This window comes from Budorcas taxicolor, chromosome 5 (genome assembly GCF_023091745.1).
Source record: "Budorcas taxicolor isolate Tak-1 chromosome 5, Takin1.1, whole genome shotgun sequence".
NCBI lineage: Eukaryota > Metazoa > Chordata > Mammalia > Artiodactyla > Bovidae > Budorcas > Budorcas taxicolor.
Window position 1 is genome coordinate 93790961 of NC_068914.1, and position 24638 is coordinate 93815598.

Here is a 24638-nt window from a genome sequence, read left to right on the forward strand (position 1 = left end):
GAGAGTCCCTTGGACTGCAAGGGGATCAAACGGATCAATTCTAAAGGAAATCAGTCCTGAATATGCATTGGAGGGACTGATGCTGAAGCTGAAGCTCCAATACTTTGGCCACCTCATGCAAAGAACTGACTCACTGGTAAAGACCCTGATAATGGGAAAGACTGAAGGCAGGAGAAGAAGGGGACGACAGAGGATGAGATGGTTGGATGGCACCACCACCTCGATGGACATGAGTTTGAGCAAGCTCTGAGAGTTGGTGATGGACAAGGAGGCCTGGCATGCTGCAGTCTATGGGGTTGCAAAGAGTTGAACATGACTGAGCGACTGAAGTGAAGAATAAACAGAAGAATAATCCCAAAATTCTAAAAATACTTTCAAAATACAGTTTTAGAATAACTTCCTACTTCCTTTGATTACAGGTTTTATATTTCCTATGGAGAGGTGTCTGCTTAGCAAGGTAAAAAAATGAAATGTTTCTATTTCAGATTCCTTTTCCTTTTCAAAGGGAAGGAGAAAATGCTACCAAGGAGATGGTATTCATTTCTTACTGAGACAACTGGACATTTCTGCCCTTGTGAGGAAGCGACTTAATCTAAGGTTGTCCCTTAACAGAAAGACTTGCATGGCATGCTATATCATGTTAACAATAACTAAACAAATTAAACAGAAGTGGAATAATAGTTAACATTTTAACCATTATCAGTAAGATGGCAATCTACTCACACTTTCACAGTTTTTTCAATGTTTCTGATGCAGAAATCCAACGTGATCACAACTTCTGTCTTTTTGTGAACAGTTTCATTATAGTCATCTTTAACTAATTCTCTAAAAAATAATAATATTCCTATTAGTTTATCTAGGGAATTATTTATTTGCTGCTGTCTTTCACTAATTACACTGCTGTACTACCTTCTGTTCAGACAAACTTCTTAATAGTCTTGATATATTATGAAAGCCAATTACCTTTTTATTACTGAAAGCATCTCTGTAACACTTATTCAGGGCACAAACCATTACCAGGTCAATAATTTGTAAATCTAAGGCATTAAAATTACACTAAGGAATAAAAATTAACCTTCAACCCCACAAATAAGCTGAACAGCATTACATTTTATACCACCAGAATTAAATTTTTACTGTTCATAGTAGACTACTGTCTGATTTATACTTTAAATCAATTAATATGATCTCTAAGGTAACATAGTATATAACTGAAGAGCTTCTGATCTATATCAAGTCAGCAAACTAAGGTCTGATGCCTGTTTCTGCTAAAAAGAGTATCTACATTTTTAAAGTTTGTAAAAACAAAATGAAAACAAAGAAAACTTGTGGCCCATGAAGTCTAAAATATTTACTATTTGAAAATATTTGCCAATAGTGGTCTACATGAAAAACTATTTTCTTATGACTTATTGAACTAAAAACTAATAAGTAAAGAAATAAAAGGTTCATAGCGCTGTGACTTGGACAGAAAAGAGCAGGAAAAAACAAGAGCTGTTAGTAACAATGCTATGATACTGAATGAAGTCAACATTTAGATTTTTCCAGAAACCATTTAGCAAAAATAAACAGGCTTCTTAATGGAAAGAGAAAAGCATAGGTTTACAAATTGGGTATGTGAACACATAAAAAATATTAGAAGCATAAATGACAGGTTTAACATAAAGGTGACAGAAAAAAAAAAAGAGGCTTATACTTTTTTCTTCTTAGAAAAAACAGCACAACAAGAATGATGAAACGCTTCATGTGTGTTTTTGCGAGAGGGGAAGGACAGGTGTGAGTTGGGTATATATAAACTGTCATAAGCATTAAAGCCCAGAAGCACCATGAGTCCATCATTATGTGTCTATAAAATCCAAAAGCTTCAAATGACGTTGTATAGAACTAGAGTCATGATTTTTAAGAGGCCATTCATTCTCCACTTCTGTGAGGATATATACACTCATCCACAAAACACTCCTTAGGGCCATGGGACCACGGCAGTGAAAGCATGAGTCCCAGCTACTGGACCACTGGGGAAGTCCCATTTTCTCCTGATTTGTTTTAAATTTTAAAACTTAATTTTTAAAAATTTTAAAATTCAGATACTATTGGTCCTGTCTTATATTTTGTAGGAATAAAATTAAAGAAAAAAAAAAAAGCTGCTAAATGTTTTGTAAACTAAATGTGAAACAAATGTACTATAGTAAAAATCATGCACGTGACCCTACCTAGTCTCAAGAGGTAAAGTACCCATGAAGAGATGATCAATTATTTAGTGAGGCCTATGTGAAGATCAATTTTCAAATTTCAATCCATTACTTACATCAACCATCGTATCCCCTTTCGCATTAATTCCTGATAAAGCAGCAAGGTACTGGCAATTCTACAGGCATAACACACAACTCCTGTCATTGCCTAATGAAGAAATACAAAGTGTCAATATTTGGTGCTAACTTGTGGTATAGGGTTAGAAAAACTTTCACATAAAAATTTTGAAACATTCCTATTTTTATCATTAAAAACAGGATAAAGCTACTAGTTCCTAAAAGCTAAGGACAGATATAACTGCAATAAACATTTCATCCTTAATATAGCAATGGTAAACATGCACTGTCTCAATGGAGAACATTTTCTTATGAGTTCAAGAAAAGATATAATGAAGAGAGAACATGAGACAATTTGTAATGGATAACAATCTAAATGAATAATTTCCTAAGCTATACAGGTGTATATAAAGATACACTTTTTATTGCTTCCATTATTGATAATTTTAATTCAGATGTTTAAATAGTAATTTAATTAAATACTAACCTTAGCCATGCTGGCATCCCCATCTAAATCATAACGTGGATGTACTTTAGGGAGGGAAACTGAAATATGAAATAAAATAGTTAAAATCAGAAATAAAAAATGCATTATTTTGTCCTTTATACATCAACCTCCAAATTAAATATTAACTTCTAAATTACCTTTAAATTAAACATTAGTGATAAAACTCTTTAACGTTCTTTTTCTGGTTTAAAAAAAAAAAAGCTCATTCTTTAGCAAATTACTACCTGCACTACTTCTAAGCAGTTTCACCTCTTTTTCTTAAATATATTCCAACATAACAAGTTCAATGCTTTTCTTTAAATCTAAATCAAATCCTAAAGATCTAAATAGAAATGTAAAAATCCAGGTAAGTTTTTTGCACCATCAGAATTAATAATTTAAAAGACTCCAAAATACAGATCTAATTATTCTTAGATTCCAAAGTCTGGCAAAGGGTCCTATTCACCCCGGAAACAATAAACATTTGTTGAAATTTATGATACAAAAGGTTATTCTGAGGGTTAGTAAAATACTAAAAGCAGAGAGCTACAGTAAAACATGTATGACAAAGTATTTTACCATTTTATAAACAAAATATTTACTGTCAAATCTTGCTACCTATGAGGATTTTAAATTTTACTACTACTCATTCGATTAACTTACAAATTTTAATATTTATAAAAGTTCCACATTAATGTCATCATTAATCAACTTTATGAAGATGACAATCATTTTTGTGGGTTTTTTTTTCCCCTTTTGGCTGCGCTGCGTGTCTTGTGGGATCTTATTTCCCCAACCAGAGACAGAACCCAGGCCCTCAGCAGTGAGAGTGTGGAGCTGTAACCATTAGACCACCAGGGAATCCCCAGTTTGTTGTTGTTTTTTAATGGCTAGTAAGAACAACAAGAAAAATCCCAACTTACTTTTTTCATATATCAATCCTATGGTACTCAGAGGTTCCCGGCTTACTACAAAGATCGGGTTTTCCTCAGAAGTTTTAGGGAAATGCTGTGCCAGTCTTCCAGGTTCTAGAACTAAACGTCGTCCTTCATATATAAGCTCTTGATTTGAAGAAATAATTTTGGTTTGTTTATATACCAGTTCATGAAATACAGTAGCACTGTTTGAGAAAAATCGAAAAGGACAACATAACTGGGATAAAATGAGAGGTAAAAATTTTTTTTAAAACCAGTGCCACGACATCCATTTCTCAGTAGAACTTTAGATCATGACCAGTCCACAGAAATGCTGCTTGGTTGATGTGGACACTATAAAGTCTACTAAACTGAAAATCCACATAGTCTGTCGACATGGCAGTCAATTCCAAGACATTTTTATGTCTGGACACCTATATTGGATATGTGCAATTCACAGGAGTCTTAATACTTCATAAACAGGAGCCAATACAGAAGACAGTTTGAGGTCACTGACTGGAGTCAGAACAGCTGGGTTCATTTCAGTTTGTTTGCTTACCACTTACTTACTACCTTAAACTACTTAACTTCTCTGTGCTGTGTTTCTTTATCTACAGAATGGAGTAACAGTCCTCACCTCACAGAACTGTTGTGAGGACTAAATGACTTAAATATATAAGGAATTGAGAATATCACTTACAACATGAGTATATAATATGTGTTAAATAAGCTAATAAAGTCAGGTATTTTCAAAATGATGTTTTTGGGGAAAAGGTAGATTCTCCCTAAAGAGATCCATGAAAAAAAGAAACAAATCAACATTCCAGCAGCAATGTTGTGATTTTTCTCTGCCAAAAAGCCTCTGCTATGATTTTTGGCTTGGGCTCAGGTGGGCTTTCTATGTACACATATACTCTTACAATGAAATAGTGGCCAACACCTAACTATGTTACATTTCTATTCAGGCTATTAAGCACCAAAATATAAATGATGATTAATATATTTTAGACAGCATATTAAAAAGCAGAGACATTACTTTGCCAACAAAAGTCCATCTGGTCAAGGCTATGGTTTTTCCAGTAGTCATGTGTGGATGTGAGAGTTGGACTATAAAGCAAGCTGAGTGCCAAAGAACTGATGCTTTTGAACTGTGGTGTTGGAGAAGACTCTTGAGAGTCCCTTGGACTGCAAGGAGATCCAACCAGTCCATCCTAAAGGAGACCAGTCCTGGGTGTTCATTGGAAGGACTGATACTGAAGCTGAAACTCCAATACTCTGGCCACCTGATATGAAGAGGTGACTCATTTGAAAAGACCCTGATGCTGGGAAAGATTGAAGGCAGGAGGAGAAGGGGACGAGAGGATGAGATGGTTGGATGGCATCACCGACTCAATGGACATGAGGCTGGGTGAACCCTGGGAGCCGGTGATGGAGAGGGAGTTGGCGATACAGTCGGTGATGCTGCAGTTCACGTCGCAAAGAGTCGGACACGACTGAGCGACTGAACTGAACTGAACCTAATGTTATTAATATTATTCATTCTATTTATATTATTTTCAATGTTTATAATATTGTGATGTTAGTTAGTGTTAGTCACTTAGTCGTGTCTGACTCTTTGCAACCCCAGAGGCTGTAGCCCGCCAGGCTCCTCTGTCTATGAAATTCTCCAGGCAAGAATACTAAAGTGGGTAGCCACTACCTTCTCCAGGGGATCTTCCTGACCCAAGGATCAAACCCAGGTCTCCTGCACTGCAGGCAGATTCTTTACCATCTGAACCACCAGGGAAGCCCCTTATTGGATATAGATATTAGACAAAATGTCTAAAGTTTTATTCCATCTAATTGACTTTATTCCTTAATACATAACCAGTGAAAGTCTCTTTTTTAATTTCATGAGGCATCAAAACTGCTACCTGAGTCTTGTTAAAATAGAAACTAAGGCATATAGAATGGGTGTAATGCTTTCCACTTTCATTTAAAAGAAACATTTGAGATCACTGTAGGTTCATGTGCAATTGAAAGAAATTGTATAGAGAGACACTAAATACTCTTTACTCAGTTTCCCCCCAATGGTAACATCTTGCATAAGTATAGTACACTATTATAATCAGGACCTTGATACTGACATAATCCACATATCTTATTCAGATTTCCCTAGTTCCACATGTAAAGGTGTGTGTGATTTAGTTATATGCAGTTTTATCACATGGGTAGATTTTTATCATATAGGTATAATCTGTTTTTTTAAGATAAAAGGAACGGGTCTTTCCCCAGCACTCAAGGGCCTTAGGCCACATATGCAAATAATTACACAAACTATCTTTAAGACTCATGCTTTAATATTTTAAGTGACAGGACAATACTCTTAATAAAACCTGGCTCATTTATTAGTAAATGCTAATTGCAGTTATGTGGTTAAGTAATTTGAAAGAAGGCACATAAAGGAAAATAGTCTTGTAAAATTTGTAGTTTAAGAACAAGTTAGCTTACTTGTAAATTTTAGAAAATTAATCCTTTTACTTCAAAGATAAGTGAAAAGTAATTTACTAAGCACTCAAACATTTTCTAACACTTTCTACCCAGAAATGGGTACATCTGATGAAGCTGAAGCATCTATTTCTTCACCTGATTTGTGAAGATACATAACTATTATATAACATCATGATATAGGAAAAAATATAAAGAGGTACTTACGTATTATAGCCATGAATATAAATTTTATGAGCTGTCATTTGTTGTAGTGAAAAAACATGAACTATCATCCGGTGAAGTATATCACTAGTTTCTGCAAAAAACTGGTCAAAACCCCAACACTTTTCCTGATCTGCCTCAAGGATGTTTGCAAGAACAGGAGTAAGCAGAACTTGAAGACCCCTAAAATAGTATCGAAAAGAGTTACATGAAGAATCTAAGTACAAAATCATAATATTTACCAACAAATCAAAGGAACTGTTATTACTATTATCAGATAAGATTAATTTAAAATCATAAAAAATCTACCAACTTTTTGGAAAGCCAGGTAACCCTGATTTAATATTACTTCTCAATGAACCAGGGGTTATGGTATTTTTATGTTGGCTTTTACGTGTTATTTTCTTTTTCTCCTTCCCTAGTTTTCTCACTTTTCCAAACATCCTAACATAGTATATACATGGCTATCCAGGTGAGATCAGTTGACTGGAACCCTGTGGTCATGAGGATAATGGTTTAACTTCAGGGTCATGAATGTCCTTTTAATATGTCACTCCAACACCTAATTTTTTATGCTGAATTCATATGCCTTTTGTAGCACACTTCTTCAAGAAGGAAAATCACTATAATCATTTAGCAATCAATTAATGCCAATTAAACTAAGAATAATCTTTGACTGTGTTCGTCGCTCAGTCTTGTCTGACTCTGTGACCCCATGGATTGTAGCCCGCCAGGCTCCTCTGTCCATAGAATTCTCCAGTAAGAATACTGGAGTGGATTGTCATTTCCTTCTCCAGAGGATCTTCCTGACCCAGGGACTGAATCTGAGGTCTCCTGCATTGCAGGTGGATGCTTTACTGTCTGAGGTACTAGGGAAGCCTCCAATGTTTGACTAATAAATGTTAAAAAAAAAAAAAAAATGAATGGAAGGAACTTAATTCTTTCTCATGCACTACCTGAATTTTCAAATACGTTTAAACAGACTCACTTATGGAATTTCAAGTCATCTTAAAAATATATTCTTGACTACATGACAATGAAATAACTGTCTGTTAACAGTTTTTAAGGTATGTGTACTCAGCATGTGCATGCTCAGTCATGTCTGACTCTTTGCGACTCCACATACTGTAGCCCACCAGACTCTGTCCGTGGAATTTTCCAGGCAAGAATACTCAAGTGGGTTGCCATTTCCTTCTTTGGGGAATCTTTCCAACCCAGGGATCAAACCTAGGTCTTTCGCCGCATCTCCTGCATTGCAGGTGGATTCTTTATTGCTGAGCCACTGGGAAAGCCCACCAAGTCTTGACGACAATCTGAATCTGAGGATTCGGTGGAGCTCTGAGTTACATACACACATGAACTTTGAATTACAACGTCAATCTATTTTTCACTTATATCTGTCTTCACTCACAGCTGAGTTAGGTTTGTCTCACTGGCTGTCTAGTCTTGACTAATACATACGAGAAAGAAGATGGTTATCTTTTTTCTGTAGTTCTTACATTTTTGGTAATTGTTTTCATTGTTGATTGTTAGTACTCAAAGTCCTTAGTATTTAAAAAAATCATATAACATACTTTGATACCTAAGCAATTTTTATAAAAAAAATTTATAACTTAGTGTACTGAAGAATAATTAGACAGATGAGGCCTACCATCCTCCTGAAATATGCAATCTATAGTTCAGACTGCCAAAACACTGTGTGAATGTCAGCAATATAGTTAAACATTAAACAGCAAGTGCTCATTTCCTGACCCCTTTAAATTTTATCAGTTTTGCCCGAGATTTCCAAAATGGGTACTTTTCTAAATCAAAATTTAACACAGATCACTATTATGACATTGAATTTCTGCTCTCCAATAAAGTGACTTTCTCTTGGTAATTCTAGTTGCATGACACAATTTAGTTTTAGAGACTTTTAACACACAAAAATGAAACTGTCAGGCCAGTGGTTTTCAAAAATGATTTCAGCACTGGAACTACTGGTTTAAATGAGTTTTCACAGATATTAACACATAAAATGACAGGACATATTTCATTAACTTGTGGTATATATATTATATACGTACAGTCTAAATAAATATTATGAATAAACATATTTATTTACTTATATGTTGAAAGTAATACAAAAAGCACCCACAGATTCTAAAAGGCATTAAACCAATAAAACATAACCTATGTATGTTCACTTGTGGATTATACAATCCCCACACTCAAGAAAAATGGAAAGTAACTCAGTAATTACAAATTCTAAATACTGATGATTGTCTTGGCTTTAATCTAAAATAATTTACTCTCAAATTAGCACAACTTTGTAAATCAAATATACGTCAATAAAAAAAGATACAACAGAAAAAAAAATTTACTCTCTACTTTTAATTTCCTTTACCTTAAATCTCTCTCTGTGATAACAGGATTCATGTATAATTTGAGTTCTGGCTGCTATATTAAGACCCATATGAACTTTTGAAATGCTGGAAAAAGCAGTAGAAAACTGTTATTTCTCACCTTTTGAATAATATGATTACTTTTTGAAAATGAGGGTAATATTAGACTTCTTCAATGTTTGTTTCTTAGAACTCTAGTTATTCCTATCTGTACCACTATCTGTGCTCTGTCATAATGAAGGTCAGCACAAGAGACACCAAAGTCCTAAGCTGGAACCCCACACTGGACACAATTCTAAGACCAGTGATTAGCAATCTGAAAAATTTATGAATGCTCTATGTCTTAAAAGAGATCTGGCAAAATTATTTACATAGACTCAAATCAATCTTTACATTGCCACAAAGACAAAAATTACAAATCAAGGCATGCTTTAATAACATCTACTGGAAAATTAAGAACAAAACTACACTTAAGTATTGGTGACTTCAATCAACAAAGATCCCAACACCAAAGAGAACAGGGTACATACACTATTCTTACAGGGTACATACACTATTCTTACCGAGAAAGACTACAAGAAACAGGCATGTCTCCACTCCAGTCAATTGGTCCATTTTCTGCTTTCTGTACTCCAGATATTGCACCAGAAGGCTTTCCAGTAATTATTTTATACCTTGGGAGGAATAAAAGCAGATTAAAATAAGCAGTTTGTTACTGCAGAGCCTATCAAAGGGGTCTGCAAAAATACTTCCTCAGTTGCAGCTACAATTATCTACTAGACAAAACTTTGCGACTGATGTTCACAGGATCCATAAAACAATCAAAACACTTTGAATCTGACTGACTGAAGTAGAATAGTGGCTGTACGATTATTTTACATATGACATAATTAATTTTCATTTGGGCTCTCAGAGTGCCATGTAACAGCATCTTGATGTTCAGAACAAAAATATTCATTTTTCCATCTGAAAAAATTGAGCAAACACAAAAAAAGTTATGTTACAGAAAGTTATGTTCTCTAGACCAGGAAAAAAGCATCTAATCCCTCTTACTCATCTTATCCAAAGGCACAGTCAACTGGACCATGAAATTACTACAGAAAGAACAATAGCTTTCTTTAAAAAAAAGAGATAAAAACTATACATAGCACAGTATCAGAAAGTTTTTGCATGTTGAGGAAATATATACACATTACAGGATTAGATGTGTGTAGCAAAATTAAAAGCCAAACTTAATCTGTTTCTTGATGATGGTGATAAAAATAAAGATGAATTCAAGAAAGAGATGAATGAAGAAATGAAAGAATACTAATAATGATGGAGGTGGGGCAATGAAAGCAGCCATAAAGGTGTCAGCCCTTTCTAACACAAAATCTGAAATTAGGAGAGAAATAGAGGTTCATGCCTTCAAGATGAAAATGTAAATCATAACACATCAGAATCTTACATAAGTTTATAGACAGTATTTCTGACAATTCTTTGATTTGTTTTAATGTCTACATAAATGTGCTCTGAGCAGATTAACATACTCTTTAAAAAAGTAGAAGAAACCAGAACAACTGATCTGAGCTGCTTGCTGTTTCTTCAGTAGAGGCAGCCAGGATTTGGGCACTAAGAGACTTTTCAAAGAAGGAAATTAATGTGAAAAATAAGTTGCATTCATGTGAGAAGGATCAGACTGGATCAGTAAAGTAGAGATACGTGAGAATAATGCAAGAAGAGATGTGAATAGAATGAATGGCAGAATTCTTAATTAAGGTAATGCTTATGAACTGTTGAAAACACTTACTTTGTTAAGATACATATCTAAATACATTTATTAACATGTAAATAAGATTCTGAGGGATCAACACTCCTATAATGTGAGAGGAATACATCACTCAATAGTCAAGGAAAACAACCCTTATTATTTCTTAAAGCGCTTCTGAACATTCATTAGCATCAATGTTCATAAAAAGTTTAGTTTCTGTGCAATTAAAGAAAAAAATTCTTGTAATGGTATTAGAATGTGCCAGATATTCCCAGCTGTTTATGAGTCATGTTTCCTTTATTAAAGAGCATCACACTTTTATTTAACCCATTCTTAGTGCAGCAATACATGCTGATACTGCTTTAGAACACCTATGACAGCAAAGCATGATTAACTGTTGGGCACACTTTATGTTTAATGAGGAAAGACAGAAACTGACTCTAAGCCTTCATTAATGAAGAGATTTTATAAAAAGGACACTGCTGAAAAGTGGCCTCACGATGATGCTATACCAAAATCAGTACACTAATGGATAACTTCTTCCCACAAATATATATGCTCTCCTTGCTGGAAAACATTCAGGTTTTAGCAAAAGTCATGGTATCAGCTGAAGTAGTTTTACCTCCTCAAACAAACAAAAGAAAAAATATGCTCCTAATTTTCTAAGACTAAAGACTGTATGTTTACACTCGGGATTATTACTTATAAAGTGTTACTTATAAAGTCGGTCATGTCTGACTCTTTGTGACCCCATGGACTGTTGCCCAGCAGGTTCCCCTGTCCATGGAATTTTTCAGGCAAGAATACTGGAGTGGGTGGCCATTTCTTCCTCCAGGGAATTTTCCCCACCCAGGGATCGAACCTGGGTCTCCTGCACTGCAGGCAGATTCTTTACCATCTGAGCCACCAGGGAAGCTCCACTTATAAAACGCAGGGTCAAATATATAAAGATTTTGAGAGAAACGTCAAAATCTGAAAGAACAGTTGAACACATTAAGGCTGTCAAGTGAGTTACACTTCACTGAACTGAATAACATTCATAACCTCACCTTATAGTTTTACGTGTACAGAGGTTGGCTATTTCTCATGAGGCAAGATCAACCACTAATTTCTTTCAAAATAGAAAGATGTGCAGCCAATGTACAAATGAGTTTTATAATAAATTTGACATCTAACAATCCACCCCTTTTTTCTTCCATTATTTGGTTTATAACAGTGACTTCATATATAGTAATAATTTCCTAGTAACTATGGCAGTTGCATAAATGCATAATGTACTGGTAAAATGCATTCAGCAGAATGTTCTGGACTGAAACAGCAACACTAGAAAAGTAATATTACATTAAATGTTATTTTTGAAATAGTTAAAGAAATCGGGTCAGTACATATTTCTTTTTGATACACTAATTCTACTGGTGGTCCTATTACTTCATGCAAGTATTTTTAAATTTTTTTAGTGATACGGAGGAAAAAACTAATAAGCACACAAAAAGGACTAAATAGTGCTGAAAGAAATTTCAGAAGGCACAATATTTTTAATATGGACTGAAGACTGGATGGACCAAATATGGATGCCATTTATACTTTGTACATAAGATAGTTAAACACAGTATGAAACAGTATCTCTATACATTTTTATAGGGTTGTACTCTTACTAAAAAATCAAATAGTATAAAATATCAGAAATGATGGCTAGATCAATAGCGTACCTCTCTAACATGATGAAATAAAGTAAGACATATACATTTAAAAATTTATTTCTAATTTTAAATGGAGAAATCACTTACATCACTTCCTTATTCCTACGTGGCCCTTCAAATGGTCTAAATGGCAGTGATCCAGTAGCTGCATGGTAAAACGTTACCCCAATGCTCCAAAGATCCACAGTTGCTCCGTATTTCTTCTGATGATCTTTTCTTAGCACTGCTCTCTCATACATATCAGGATGCTTTAAAAAGAAAAGAAAAAGCTACTAACGTGTTCTATGAAATACATTACACAAAGATGGGTATTCAATAATGTCTGGAAATTCTATTTTCCTAATAATTTCACTTTCAATCTGAAAAGACTATTTCACATCTTCCTCTCTCTCCTCAAACCTTCAATACCACCTCCTTCAACCCTCAATTTTGATGACCTCACTTCATACTACAGTGAGAAAATGGAAGCATCAGAGATCCACTCTCCTTTATATCTTTTACCAAAAGCCGATCTACCTGAGTCTGTGTTCAGAACCAGTTACAATGGAACTGCTCTTACTAAAGGCTAAACTTTTCCACCTGTGCTGTACCAAGTTGCTTCAGTCGTGTCTGACTCTCCGCACTCCCATGGACTGTAGCCTGCCAGGTCCCTCTGTGCATGGGATTCTCCAGTCAAGAATACTGGAGTGGGTGCCATTTCCTTCTCCAGGGGATCTTCCTGATCCAGGGATTAAACCCGCATCTCTTATGTCTCTTGCACTGGCAGGCGGGTTCTCTACCACTAGCACCACCTCTGTGCTGTGGGGCCCATCATATCATCTCATCAATTCTAGAAATCAATTCTTGAAACTATCCCTTTTATTTTATGCATCATTTCCCCCCTTTCTATTGGCTCATTTCTTTCAGCTTACACACATGCTTTCATATCTCCCATTAAAAAAAACCCAAATTGACCTTACAACCTCTTCGAGCTATCATTCAATTTTCTGCTTCCCTCCATAGCAAAACTCAAAACAGCTGTCCACACTGACAACTGCCTTACTTCTTCATCTCCCATTCAGGCCTATGGCGTTAAATGTTACCTATATCCTTTACCTTTCCAAACCATTTCTTGTCCTGAGTTCTGGATTCATGTATCCTACTGTTTTCTCAAATGTCGAAAAGGAAGCTTAAACTTAAGGTATCAAAAACAGACTCCTGGTCTTCTGATTCAAACCTTCTAATCTTAACCCTTTAAGTAAATGGTACCATTCTGACTCAAACCTGCTAATCTTTTCCTTCTAATCTGTACCCTTTAGGTAAATGGTACCATCATCCACCCAGTTGCTCATACCCAAAACATATCAGGCAGCCTCAATTCCTTTCCCTCATACCTCACATGCAATCCATGTGAGCAAGTCATAAGGGCTCTGAGATGAAAACTAAATTTCTAGAATGAATTCAGAGGACTAGCCTGATTGGGTATGTTGGAGGATACAGCAACTCAGATAAGCAGCTGGTCTGATGTTCACCACATGGTCCTTAAGCACAGAAGACACTATGATACAGTTGTGAGAACAGATGGAACTTATAGGGCGTGGCTTAGGAGCTTACAGATCCAGACAGAGATTCTTATGGACGTTAAGCTCTGCAAAGGACAGCCAGAGGTCATACACTTAGCCTCTGTGACACTGTCTTTATGTAAATTACATGCTGTATATCAAGGTTTTTGGTAGATAAACCTATAAGAGTGTACTGTGGACCAGAGCAGAGTGATCTCCCAAATGATACCAAACTAAAACAATGCCTTATGACACTGTGGTATGCGGCAGCGGCCCAAGGGACTGGGATAACACTGCTGGGAGGGTGTCTCTACTGAAAATGACGCAGTTTATGAATTCATCTCTCAAAGGGTCACAAGCTCTGGATTATTATTGGGGGGATGGATGGGACTTTTTTGGGAAATACATTTTAATGAGAAATTAGAAGAGGTGACAAGCATGAGGGGCTTAAGACGTATGTCCAAACATGGCTACCAGATATACAAGGTCTGAGTGATTTTGCTGATTTTGTGGCATAGTACATAAGGCATTATTGTCTCAAGGAGCACGAGCCAGACCTCTGTCCTAGCAGAAGGTTCTTACTTTATCAATGGTGCTGTGAAGAGGCCAAGAGTACCTGGACATGCCTGATCTTCAAAGAACATGAGGCTGCCAACCTGGGAAGAGCAGATACAGCAATTCTAGAAGGAGACAAAGCGGGACCTCCTCAAAAGGTGCACTAAGATACCTCCTAAATAGCACAGCTGGAAGGCCTTCCCTAGGCTGAGAATGATTAGCTGAGAATGGCCTGCTGCATGCTGGTCTGACACAGCTGGGTCCACAGGCTCTCTCCTGAACGTGCGACTTGTGTTTGCACAGGGAATACCATTACTGTGCCTGGGCCCCTGCATCTGGGACGGGAGCATAAGGACAAACCTACTCTGAGTTCTCAGGTTAAATCGGGTTGGCCAAAAAGTTCATTTGAGTTTTCCTGCACTATCTTATGGAAAAACCCGAATGAACTTTTTGGGTAATTCATATTAAGAAAGCCATCATATTAAAAACAGTAGAAGAAAAAATGCTGCTGCTTCCTTTGGTCTTTAACACATAAAAAGGAGAAGATTCAACATCTGGTCTGGGAATTCCAAAATGAGGAAAGTCTTCATTTAAATATAGAAATATTTCTAGACTGGTGAGTTTCAGGCTGTGTCTCATATCATAACTGGTGGTGTAATCTATTAGAAAAGAGAGTTGGGAATAACCTGAAATAGGAAAACAGACTACAGTAAAATTTCAGCCAAGAGATCAGCATGGACTTGGAAGTTAGTTTACTTAATGTTGTGTTCTTTCCATTTTACAAGTCTGTTGGTGGCAGAGGCTAAATTGTGGGCTTCGGAGACTGTGTGAAAGACTGACAGTAGGTAATAGGGATCACCCTCACAAAGGCTAGTATGGTACTGCCGTTGTTTCTTTTGATCACCAGAGTCATTGGGAAGGGCTGCTGGAATTTAGTGGGCAGAGACCAGAGATGAGAGACATCCTGTTGAACATGAAACAGCTCTGAAAAACAAGCTTCTGACTTCCTGCATGACTTTTGAATATCCTGCCAGATATTTGTGCAGCTAAGAAGTCTGTTTATAAAGATCTCACTTCATTTTATATGTAAACAGTGTATTGTTGAATATAAAGTAAACAGTATTTTTGTAGCTATAGGAATGCAGTATACATAAATCTACTTTGTTAAGTTAGAAACTTTATCAGGAATTCTTCGGAAATTGATGTCAGCAACAACATAAGACTTACGATATGATGACTCACCAATTCTATATACAGGTTATCACTGCATGTGCACTGGAGGTAACATTATACACAGGTACAGGCATCTAATTATTTCCGTTGTTTGCTAGTGAAATTGATAGTAAACTTTTACATATTAAGTATCTATGATTTTTATTATATTTTCCTTTATATTATCATTAAGATACTACGTTCTTCCTTTAATTAGGTATACTGGTTGATTATATTATCTAGCAATTTCATTTCAAGATACTGAAAAGAATATTGTGAAACATTTATTATTAACAGGGGGTGATCATACAGGGTAGAAACCACTGTGTGCTCTGCTTGGCTTCTGCTTACTTCTCCAATTCTTATCACCTGCCTTTGCACTAAGTCCGGCTATTCTGTCATCCCCTCTGTTTCTCAAACATCCAAGGTCATTTCTGTTTTTAGGCCTTTGTAGTTGCTTGTAATGCTGTTTTCCCCCCAAATCTTTGCATGGCTTGCTTGTTTTCATCATTAAAGTATCAGTTGACTTAGGATTGAAAGGAAGCTTTCCCCAGCTTATCTTTCTTCTGTTTTGTTACCTTATTGTCTTTCCAACACTTTAATCATCCGAATTTATCTTATTTACTTGTCTACTGCCCTCACTAGATTGTAGGTACCACAGGAGCAGAAATCGTACTTCCGGTACACCACAGAAGTCTCAATTTCTACAACAATGCTTGGTACATAAATAGCTGTTGGATGAATATAATCCATTTTTAGGTTTTTTTTTTTTTTTTTTGGCGGCACTGCACAGCAGGATCTTAATTCCCTGACTAGGGACTAAACCTGTGCCCCTGCACCCTAAGTGTGAAGTCTTAACCACTGGACTGTCAGAGAAGTCCCCATTTTTAAGTACTCTTAACAAAAGATTATCAAAATACAACTGCAGATTAATTAGTGGTTACATATTGATAGAACAAGTTAAGATATCTTAATGCATGCCAGAGTTAGAACAATCTGAATAAAGTTATAGGGGCACCTTGACTTTATTCAAATTATAAAATTATAATCGCAGAATCCAGTTGGAAAAAAGTCACAGAATCTAAGACTTTTAAAATAAAACTCAGAGCCATAACCAATTAGTGACAGCTATATATTATAAACTTTCTGATTACATATTAAATGTACTTATTTTTAAGTGCCTTTCTTAAGTGTTTCAAATATTTATTAACTTCACACAAGCACATCTACATAAACTGTTTCAACCACGGAGCTTTTCTAGTTTTCTAGTATTTCAAGTTAGATCTTTTAGAGGCATTTCATTTTTTGTGTGTGTTTCTAACAATGGTTTTTTTTCAGTAACCAGCCTCCCTGAAGAGAGTCTTCTTCAGAATTATAATGAAGTTTGCTCTACAGGGAACAGTATTATAACAAGCTTGTAATATATTAACTGCTCTGATCCAAATAAGGAAGCCTTTACTAGCTAGATGCTTCTGGAGTGTACAGATAGTTCTTTCTTTTAACATAGATGCATAACATTAGTAAAATTATTTAAGAGTATTATAAAACTTACAAGAATTTTTTTTTAACAGAAAACAACACCCTTAGAAACCAATACCTAATTCTGCATTACATACCATATTCATTAGAATAGAAAATTTAGTTTTTGCCATAAGAGTTAAGACATTTTATAGAGTGATCTGGCTGACCAACAACCCATATTTATAATATATCCAGCTTCTTAAAATAAAATTATTAGTGATGCATAACTTACCAAATATTCTTCTGTGCCATACAGAGAAACAAACTGCTCATCATCTTCTAATTCTCTAGCTGCACCAAAATCTGTGAGTTTGTACACAGACTGTCCGTCTTCCCCTATCACACGCATGATATTTCCTGGCTTGATATCACGGTGAACTATGCCATTCTCTCGGAGATGATTCATTCCACCCACTTCAACAATAAATATAAAACAAAGGAAAACATAAGTAGGTATGCGTGTGCATCAGATTCACTAATGAACATTAATATATTCTTATTCACTCAATGTAAGTTTTTACATAAGTTGGTCCAAAGTCATTTTAATCAAAGAAGTAATAGATTATACTTGCTGCTAAGTCACTTCAGTAGTGTCCGACTCTGTGAGACCCCATAGATGGCAGCCTACCAGGCTCCCCTGTCCCTAGGATTCTCCAGGCAAGAACACTGGAGTGGGTTGCCGTTTCCTTCTCCAATGCATGAAAGTGAAAAGTGAAAGTGAAGTCGCTAGGTCGTGTCCAACCTTCAGCGACCCCATGGACTGCAGCCTTCCAGGCTCTTCTGTCCATGGGATTTTCCAGGCAAGAGTACTGGAGTGGGGTGCCATTGCCTTCTCCAAGATTATACTTAGATTTTGTATTTCATGCTTGAGTAATGAGAAATTTTAGAAGGACAGGGATCAATATGGTCTAAAGGAAGAGTCCAGTCTCTCTTAAATACTGTCAAGAAAATGGAACACAATGATCTTAAGCCTATGACTTCCTGAATTACTTTTTGTTATATACCTGTGGGCCATCTACCTAAACCCAAGAACACAGATTCCCAAGAAAAATAATCTTTCACCATAATTTAAATTTTTACTTTGGGGAAAAAAATTCCACAAAATAGTAAACTGGACTCAATACATAATACAGTAAAAAAAAAATTAATAGAAATTGCTGAAATTAAGCTGTTTGGGCTGACATGCAGTGTCATAGAATGATAGTCTGTCTGAACCATTTGTTTGACACCTGACAGATGAATGTCCAAGCATGACATATAAAATTAAGTTTAAAGATATCAACATTCAATTATGGAAACTCAGGACTACCAGTATACTTAGGAAGGGATCAATTATCTACCCCTTCTATTTGACTTAACAGGCTGCAGCATATATGGCTTCTCCTTCATTCTACCCTCACCTAAGTAGTCTCTACTGCTTCCAGTATCAATTTCAAGAATTCCCACTAACCTCTTACTTGGTAACACTGGGCTTTTCCTATTCTTCAAATATTGATTCATTTCTTTCCAAGAAGATATTATTCCCGGTGGCTGCGATATTTTTTATTTTTAATAACAGGTTTATTGAGATAAAAGCCACATAAGACTCATTTTTTTAAAGTATACAATTCAGCAGTTTTCAGTATAGAGCCACAGAGCATACACACCATCGCCACCAATTTCAGAACATTTCCGTTATGCAGAAAGAACCCCCACATCTACTGGCAGTCACTCCTTGACTCCACTCTCCTCTCAAGGCCTTGACCGCCATTACTCTGCTTTCTGTCTCTAGGGATCTGCCTATTCTGAACACTGCACATAAATGCAATCATACAAATCTTGTTGCCTCTTGTGTCCGGTGTTTTTCACTAAGCATCATTTTTCAAGGTGCATCCATGTTACAGCATGTACCACTACTTCATTCTTGTTACAAACAAATAATACTTCACTGTATGTACCCCATTTATCTATTCACCAGTTGGTGAATACTGGGCTTCCTTTTTTTGTTGTTGCTATTATTGTAAATACCGGTACACAAGTTTTTGTGTGGAAATATTTTAAATTCTTTTAGATAAACACCGAGTAATGGAACTGATAAGTCATATAGTAATTGTTTAACTTTCTGAAGAACTGTCCATCTACTGTGCAAAGTGCCTGCACTTCTTTTTACAATACCACCAATAGTATATGAGGGTTTCAATTTCTCTACATCCTTACCAACGCTTGTTTTGTCTTTTTAATTTTAGCCATCCTAGTGGGTGTGTAGTGGCATCTCTTTACAGTTTTGATTTGCGTTTTCTTAATGCCTAATGATCTTTTTATATATTTGTTGGTCACCTGCATATTTTCTTTGGAGAAATGTCTACCAAATCCTTTACCAATTTTTAAATTGGGTTGTCTCTTTATTGTTGACTTGTTGGTATAAAAATTCCTTATCAGACATCTGATTTGTAAATATTTTCTCTCATTCTGAGTTGTCTTTTTACTTGACGCTGTCCGTTGGACACACACAAGTTAACATTGATGAAATTTATCTACATTTTTCTTATTGTACTTGTGCTTTTGATATCATATCTAAGAAAGTACTCCATAAAAGTCTTTAGCTTTGAATGTAAGAAATTTATTTTTAAAAATTCTTATGTCATTAAATTATATTTACACACATATATAATCATATAAATAAATAAACATACCCACATCTCGCAAAACAATTAGAAACTCAGACTCTGGTAGTCCATAGGCATTAGATGGTTCTTCTAAAACAGTGTATAAACTCCCACATGGGCAAAATTCCATAATAAGTACTTTATGTCTTGTTGTTGTCTGGAAAAAAAAAAATCACTGAGTGGGGAAATCTAAAAAATAAATTTTCAATATATGCCAATACTCATCTGATTTCATTTAAAAGTTGGATTTGCTACAATAATGAAGGTAGTTTGAACTGCTTTTTACCTAGGGTTTGTTAAATATTTGTTGACTGCACAGATGAGAGTTAACACTTTCCAAAATTAATATTAAAATTGGATTTGTCTTTAAAGACAAACCACAGTAAAACCCGGCTAAATCTAATTAGAAAATCACTGCTACAATGTTATAATGGATCTTTCAAAATTGTTTAATTTCTAATACATAATAGTACATTTAGGATATTAGCTTTTGTAATGAATCTCTTAAAACACTTGAGTTCTTGTGACACACACTTTCACTACTTTTACTTCAAAGAAGGGAGTTTTAGCTCTTTAGGGGGGCAGTACAATGTGGCATGTGGGATCTTAGTTTCCCAATAAGGGACTCAACCTGTGCCCCAGGCAGTGGAAGCCCAGAGCCCTAAGCACTGGACTGCCAGAGAGTTCCCTGAGTTTTAGCCTTAAAAACAAATAGGTAGCAGAATAACTGAGTGGTCCCCTTGGAGCAAAGTTCTAGTCAGCTCATAGGAATCTGAGCTGCTGATCTGTTTTAAACCATGATTTTAATGTACCATTGATTATAAGATACACCATCAATTTAACAATAGCTTTATAGAGGGAAAAAAAAAAGAAGTATCACCAACTTACAAATACACATTATAACATAATGCCCATTTCAGAAACTTGAAAATGTGAATGAATCTTAAATACAGTAGTCATTATCATTTTTACTTTCTTCCTTTTATAATTTTTTTCTATATATCCCCAAAATAAATCTATAAAATATTTTAAAAACTTATTTACTATTGAGTAGTATGAAAGAAATAATTTTAAAAGAAAAAAGCTGTTGCTTTTAAATAATGAAATAATTGAGTTTTGAGGAGCTGAAAATTTGAGAAATATCTATAATTTTATCACCGAGATAATTATGTTTATATTTGGTATATTTCCTTTCAGTCTTTTTTCTATGTAACGAATCACATTATAGACACATAACACTTTGTATACCATACTGTATTAATCAAGATCATACTGCATATATATTTTTAATACTGATTTTCTCACAAAACATTATATATAAGCATGCTCCCAGGTGACTGAAATTTTGTTAAATATTTCTTTTTATTACTGTTTTACCACTGTGCAGTACAGAATTAATTTTAGCTAGAGAGGTCCAGCGCTTGCCCTTGGCTACTGGGAGCTGATTCAACAGGCCTCTAGAATGTCCTATCTGCTAAAGTGTCTCTATCTGGGGGCTTTGGCCACATGACAGTCTAAAAATGTGATTTATGATGGGGATCTTAGGACGTGCACTTCAGTTTCGACTTCTGGATGCTAAGGAATTAGCCAGAACCCACAGGAAGCGTTGGAGACTAAAGTTTGGCCATGCAGAGTATGTGACTGAGCCTCAATAAAAACTGCACACCAAAGGCTTGGGTGAGCTTACAGGGTTGACAATACTCTGTGTGTACGGTCATATCATACATCAATGCCAGGAGGATAATGTATCCTTGTGGAAAGGAAGATTCACGTTTGGAACCCTCCTGTATTCTTCTATGGCTCTATGGATCTCTTCCTTTGGCTAGTTCTAATTTATATCCTTTTGCTTTGGTAAGATACCAACTTGTAAGTAGAGCTGACCATTGAACAAAGCAGGGGTCAGGGGGTGCTGACCTTCCATGCAGTAGGAAATCTACATGTAAGTTTATAGTCAACCCCCTATATCTGTGGTTCCATATCTGCAGATTCAACCAGTCTCAGATTGTGTAGTACTGTAGTACATATTTAGTGGAAAAAAATTCACATTATTATTGGTGGACCCGTGCAGTTCAAACCTGTGCAGTTTGAGGGTCAACTATATAGTGCCTTCCTGAGTTCTGTGAGTCATTCAACATTCTAGCAAATTATCAAATCTGAGGGCAGTCAAGGGAAGCCCCAAATTTGTAGCCAGCTGGTCTTAAGGGAAGATGGCCCTGGGGACTCCTGAACTTGCAGCCCGTGTCTGAATGAGCAGTCTGGTGGAGACTTCTCTGACTGCACAGTCTGCCAAACTCCTTTGTGGCTCGTGTAAGAAGTCTTCAACAGACTTGGCAGTCCAGAGGGGTACGCTTTTAATCTTCAGTATCGCTAACTCTGGCTAACTATCCATCAAACATTCTAATTTATTTAACCATTCTTTATTATAAACAGGACAGCAATGAACACCTTTGTGCATAAAATTATAGTTTATATTTCTGATTACTTTCTAAGAAGTAATCACTAAAAATGAAATCACTGATATAAGGAGTATAAACTGCCAAACTGTTTTTCAAAAGGTGTGATTTGATTACCCATAATAATGAGATTTCTATTTTTCTAAAGACATTTTTATTTTCACTGTTTCCCACTAAAACCAACTCTATCTTTGACAACTGGATTCATATATCACTGTCTGGATTCCAAAGATTTTTATTCTTTATAAAGCCTTCCTTGCATTGTTTGACTTTCTCCTTATCTAATTATGTTAATTTAACTTCACTTAGCTTTTGCTTTTAGTAAAAACACTGGTAACTACATTGTATATTCTTTTATTACTTATACTACTTTATCTGATTCCATGAGACTTTCCATTGTTATATTCTATTCCAGTCCAACAACTTCCATTGTTATATCTGTTTCTGAGAATAAATATTTGATGGTATGAGCCCTAATTTTCAGCATTAAAAAACCCACTCTTTATAAAACAATTTTTATGTTAGATTATTTCTCCTGAATTGTATTAACAACAATAAACATGACAGGATTAACTAAAGCTTGATGACTTACCTCTTCTTCAATAGCAAATAATTTGACAATGTTTTTGTGATTCAGTTTTTTTAACACTTCAAATTCTCTCATTTGAACATCCACTGGACGAAGGAAGCTTATGTTATTAAATACTTTGATAGCAAATAAGTCACCAGTTTTCTAAGAAAAGGAGAGAAAGCTTTTATTTACTTATAAAGAAAATAAAAAAGGTAGCATTAGAACTAGATACAGCAATTTATCTTTTTTGTAGAACACCCTGAATATTTTTAAGCATTGGTAGTTTGTACTAGGACTCCTCATTTTTTTTTTTAAGCTAAAATACGTTAACCAACTGCTCAATATTTATTTCAAATTGTATGCTTTGGAATGTAGAAAAGGCTATTTTCTTTCATATAATAAATAAAGGTTCCATTGTGATACATGTGGCAAAGACAGTCAACAGTACTAAAGGCAAACATGTATTTTGAATGAGAAACAGAAAGTGAAACTCACAAGATTTCTCTGGGAACTAATAATTTTAAACTAATCAAAGCAGGAAGAGAAGGATTATAAAGATTATATTCCACATATGAAATTTTTAGTAAGAATCTCAAAGTAAGGCAATTAACTTTTAAGATTCCCTAGCTGGATAAAATGTGTGTGTGTGGAAGTAGAGGAGTTAAAAGAGTAAGGTTAGAGCACACCCTTCTTGCTGGATTGCACCAAGGCTGCTGCTGGGGACTTTCTGCAACTTTACCTAGATGACTAGGGCAGGATGCTGCTTCCCACATCATTTCTAAAGGATCAAAGGCATTTCCTTTCCTCCACCAAAACAGCTGCGGTAGCCCAACTCTCACTCTCTCAGGGCACACTGAAGTACATCAAACACAGAATTATAAAGCATAGCTGAAATTGGGAAGGCATCTTAGAAGTACAAAACACATGCTTCATTCCAGGTAAACAGCACATTCTCATGTTCTTCACAGAATTAACCTTAAAGGCTCTCCTGCAGACCCTCTCACCGCTTTCCAATCACTCAGGCCAGATTCTCTGAGTTTAACCTTGCTTTCCCACAACCCAAGGCTGAACCCGCCTAGAGTTGGTGGAAAGCGTGTCTCCTCTACGAGCTTGGGGTTCAAGCATGCCTTACGTAAAGCTTTCTCACGGCTCTCTGTCTTTGAGGACCCTGCGCTTTTCCTGCTTTGAAGCCCTCTCTACAGCTTCTCACGCAGATTAACCACCTATGGAACCACCTACAGCTTGTCACCCTCCTCCCCTCACCTTAGAATTTCATGATCTTCTGAAGACCACTGAGCTGTCTCACAAGCCTAGTCTTAAGTGCACTCTGTGGAGACTATTATCTGTGTGATGAGATCACTCCTCCCTTTCTCCCGTGCTCCCGCCACACCAAATACACGTATATTCTTCCCAGAGGAAAAGACCCACTAACTGTTTTCAGACAGAATGAAAATGGAACAATTTAACCAGGGTTCATCCACACTGTTTTACCATTTAATCAGCCAGGATAAGAACACTGTCAAATCTATTGCCACCCAACAGAGAGATTTTTCTTGAGGACCCTTGTCTTAAACTTAGTCTGAAATGCGGAGAATCCTGAGAGAGGAGCAAGCGGGGGAAGTAACACAATGCTGCCATGTGCCCACTGTGACCAAGGCCAGTGCTTTCCACCCCTCTGTGGTCTACCACATACCCCTGAGTCCACCGGGACACGTGGCAGCATGGCCCAGTTTCCCTCTATTCAACTGTACTGTCACCTATCAGTCACTGTCCTTATGTCAAAGCACTACGAACAATGTTCAGAGATTCACGAGTACACGTATATACAACATGCAGGTCAACATGTCCTTCCTACAGCTCTCCCCTCTTTAACTTCACCTAGTTATCACACGCATTCACACTCATCCA

General features: G+C 36.0%; 1 protein-coding gene across 1 annotated transcript in view; it reads right to left on the reverse strand.

Annotated features, from left to right (window-relative positions):
- TBK1 (TANK binding kinase 1) overlaps window positions 1–24638 on the reverse strand; it is a 40714-nt gene that overhangs the window by 13105 nt on the left and 2971 nt on the right. The window contains exons 2-11 of the mRNA XM_052640226.1: window positions 22752–22892; window positions 19734–19863; window positions 17294–17475; window positions 12320–12480; window positions 9346–9456; window positions 6402–6581; window positions 3717–3913; window positions 2794–2852; window positions 2306–2397; window positions 724–825 (exon numbers count right to left, since the gene is read on the reverse strand). Of these exons, the coding sequence (XP_052496186.1) occupies window positions 724–825; window positions 2306–2397; window positions 2794–2852; window positions 3717–3913; window positions 6402–6581; window positions 9346–9456; window positions 12320–12480; window positions 17294–17475; window positions 19734–19863; window positions 22752–22892 (1355 nt within the window). The remainder of the gene's footprint in view (window positions 1–723; window positions 826–2305; window positions 2398–2793; window positions 2853–3716; window positions 3914–6401; window positions 6582–9345; window positions 9457–12319; window positions 12481–17293; window positions 17476–19733; window positions 19864–22751; window positions 22893–24638) is intronic.